Source organism: Besnoitia besnoiti, assembly GCF_002563875.1.
Source record: "Besnoitia besnoiti strain Bb-Ger1 chromosome Unknown contig00093, whole genome shotgun sequence".
Lineage (NCBI taxonomy): Eukaryota > Apicomplexa > Conoidasida > Eucoccidiorida > Sarcocystidae > Besnoitia > Besnoitia besnoiti.
This window is the reverse complement of record NW_021703982.1, coordinates 309-3,625: the sequence shown is the minus strand read 5'-3', so window position 1 is coordinate 3,625 and position 3,317 is coordinate 309. Positions and strand designations below refer to the sequence as shown.

General features: G+C 37.4%; 1 protein-coding gene across 1 annotated transcript; it reads right to left on the bottom strand.

The window, feature by feature from the left end:
• Nucleotides 1-249: 249 nt before the first annotated feature.
• On the bottom strand, nucleotides 250-2,811 carry BESB_086020 (uncharacterized protein; the record flags this gene model as incomplete). The annotated part of the gene is made up of 3 exons (XM_029366935.1): nucleotides 250-634; nucleotides 1,358-1,865; nucleotides 2,796-2,811. The coding sequence occupies 3 exons, from the start codon at nucleotides 2,809-2,811 to the stop codon at nucleotides 250-252; spliced, it is 909 nt and encodes a 302-aa protein (XP_029214795.1).
• Nucleotides 2,812-3,317: the final 506 nt, after the last annotated feature.

The window sequence follows — 3,317 nt, the reverse complement described above, 5'->3', positions numbered from 1 at the left end:
TACCGTTACTTTCAGGAGCATACCGTTAAATTCGATGATCTTATGTGTTCACTCAAATCGAATAAACAAAGACATTATAGTTCCTAGAATACTGAAGATGACTCCGGTTATGAGATACAGACAACCAAGTTCTTTATGATTGCAGTACACCACCACCCCACTGGACTGCTTAAGACAGCTAAAAGTGTTGGATTTCAATATCACGGTAATCATGTTTGCTTGGAAGCTGTAGTCATTATAACTATTGATTTAGTATAAGCATAGAACCAATCCGGTAGTAAGATATACGATAGTAGCTAATCTACCATATAAGATATAAGTCGCTTGTGGAATAGCACTACCAATAATAATCAAGAAGATCATACTGTATACCCAAATAATTACCCATCCACTGACTACATTTCGAGTCATAAAATGTTGTCGTATCAACATTCGAGTATTCAAAGCTCGAATTTCAGATAAAAGAGCTAAGTTAATGAGAGAGGACATAAATACTAACAAACCACCGGTTTTGGATGGGATTACTTTTAACACCGCATAATATGCTAAAAAGTACCATTCAGGTACGATATGAAGCGGAGTTACAAACCGGTTCACTGGTATGGAGTTATCTGGGTGCGATAATTCGACATAGCTGTGATGTTAAGGAGCATAGGAGATGCTACACGCCTTAATTGGTACTGCATTGATATAATTATCGTACAAGCACTCAGCTAGTTATTGAAGACACTCACGAGCCCAAAACCATAACTTCGTAATCTCAATGGTTTGTGATAGAACCATAACACAATGATCTTTACACAGTTCAACCCTGTATTATAAAATCCAGTAGACTCATGTCCTTGTCGTTTATATAAATCTATTAATGCTTGTCAAGTTCCTTGTATCTAGTTAGCTCACTGCGTACTTAGGATCAGACCAAAAGAGTTCACTAATGGTACTAGAAAATAGGAGATCGCGTTAGTTCTTGGGAAAACGACTTCCGAACCACCAATATATATTGGTACAAAGAAGTTACCATATCCTCCGTACAAGCACTCAGCTAGTTATTGAAACACACTTCCCTTCTCGCCGTTAGCATGATCTCAAAGTACCAGAAGCCATGTGATCTATATAGTATAACGGGACATTAGACCGAACCTGCGATAGATAAATATATCTTGGATGATTGTATATTAGCGGCTAAATGTCAATCAAACATGCGAATTTTAGGTTTTCCATGAAATCTATTTGGAAGAAGAGGCTTGATAGTACTACCGTAAGTACATAATATACAGTCCCAGCAGTAGCGGTTAAACTATAGAAGAGTCGAGTATTATCCATGCATACCAGGCGTAAAAAGCGTTCATCCAGTTACTAAACAGGTGCCAGGCCAACAAGAATCCGATCCGTGTATTCCGTACAGACTAACATTAAGAAGGCGACTACCAAAGTGAATGTCATGATATTCGTACAGCTTGTATACAAATGTTGGTTTTTCAAATATACGCTGGATACCACTATACTTAATGCACTTAACATGATGGTCATGAAAAGCACAAGAGAACTTGGATCCGGTAAACAAAGACCTTCAAGATCTAAACCAGTAGTCCAACTCGTAGTATATACTCCCCAGAAAAAGCTGATAAATAATCCTGTCTCAGAGATGATAACTCCAAGTACGATGCTACTGATTAGACTAGCATCTGAGTAGTAGTTTTCTCTCGCTGTTAAGATGAGTGAGAACAAGAATCCATATATTACGCCTAGAACATAACCGATGTGGAATAATCTTAATGTAGTAGGATATTGAAATCCAACACTTTTAGCTGTCTTAAGCAGTCCAGTGGGGGTTGGTGTACTGCAATCATAAAGAACTTGGTTGTCTGTATCTCATAACCGGAGTCATCTTCAGTATTCTAGGAACTATAATGTCTTGTTTATTCGATTTGAGTTATACAGTTCTGGATCGCGGATCATTTGTACAGAGACGATAGCTACTTATAATGTGATAATAACGATACATGGCCTAGCTATGATCTTTATGTTCTTAATGCCTGCTTTGTACGGAGGATATGGTAACTTCTTTGTACCAATATATATTGGTGGTTCGGAAGTCGTTTTCCCAAGAACTAACGCGATCTCCTATTTTCTAGTACCATTAGGTTCTGTGTTGTTAACTCAAATTTTGTTCCGAGTTTGGTAGTGGTCTTGGTTGGACAATGTATCCTCCACTAAGTACTAGCTTGATGGTGTTAAATCCAGAGGCAACTGATTGGATTATCGGAGGTCTTGCAGTACTAGGAATTAGTAGTATTTTAAGTTCTATTAACTTCCTTGGTACTTGCGTCTTCATGGGTTCTAATGCTGGTGCTAAGAACTATATTCTATATATCTGGGCTATCATATTTACTGCCCTTATGTTAGTCTTCACTCTACCTATTCTTACTGGTGGATTAGTTATGATCCTTCTTGATCTACACGTAAACACTGAATTTTATGATTCTATGTATTCTGGTGATAGTGTACTTTATCAACATCTATTCTGGTTCTTCGGACATCCAGAGGTATACATTCTAATTTTACCTGCTTTTGGTGTAGTCTCGCAGACATTATCTATGTATGCTGCTAGATCTGTCTTCGGTGGACAATCTATGATCTTAGCTATGGGTTGTATTTCTATTCTAGGTTCCTTAGTATGGGCACATCATATGATGACAGTCGGTCTAGAGGTAGATACCAGAGCTTATTTCTCTGCTATGACTATTATGATTGCAATTCCTACCGGTACTAAGATTTTTCAACTGGTTAGGTACCTATATGGCTAGCCATACAACTACAAGAACTGTAGATCTATGGGCTGCTCTTAGTTTTATCCTATTGTTTACTCTAGGTGGTACTACAGGTGTAGTTATGGGTAACGCTGGTATGGATATTGCCCTACATGATACATACTATATTGTAGCTCATTTCCATTTCGTATTATCTCTTGGTGCAGTACTAGCTACTATATGTGGCTTTATCTTCTATAGCAGAGATATGTTCGGAGATACTGTAAATCTATTCCATGTAAATACCGGTGCTTCTCCATATTTAAGCATCTGGTTTGTAGTCTTCTTAGGTAGTATCTTATTAATTTTCATCCCTATGCATATACTTGGTTTCAACGTTATGCCAAGAAGGATACCAGATTACCCTGATTATCTTTGTTATATTAATACATGGTGTTCAATTGGTTCTATATCCACAATAGTTATCATCTTAACTATGCTCTGCATTAAGTATAGTGGTATCCAGCGTATATTTGAAAAACCAACATTTGTATACAAGCTGTACGA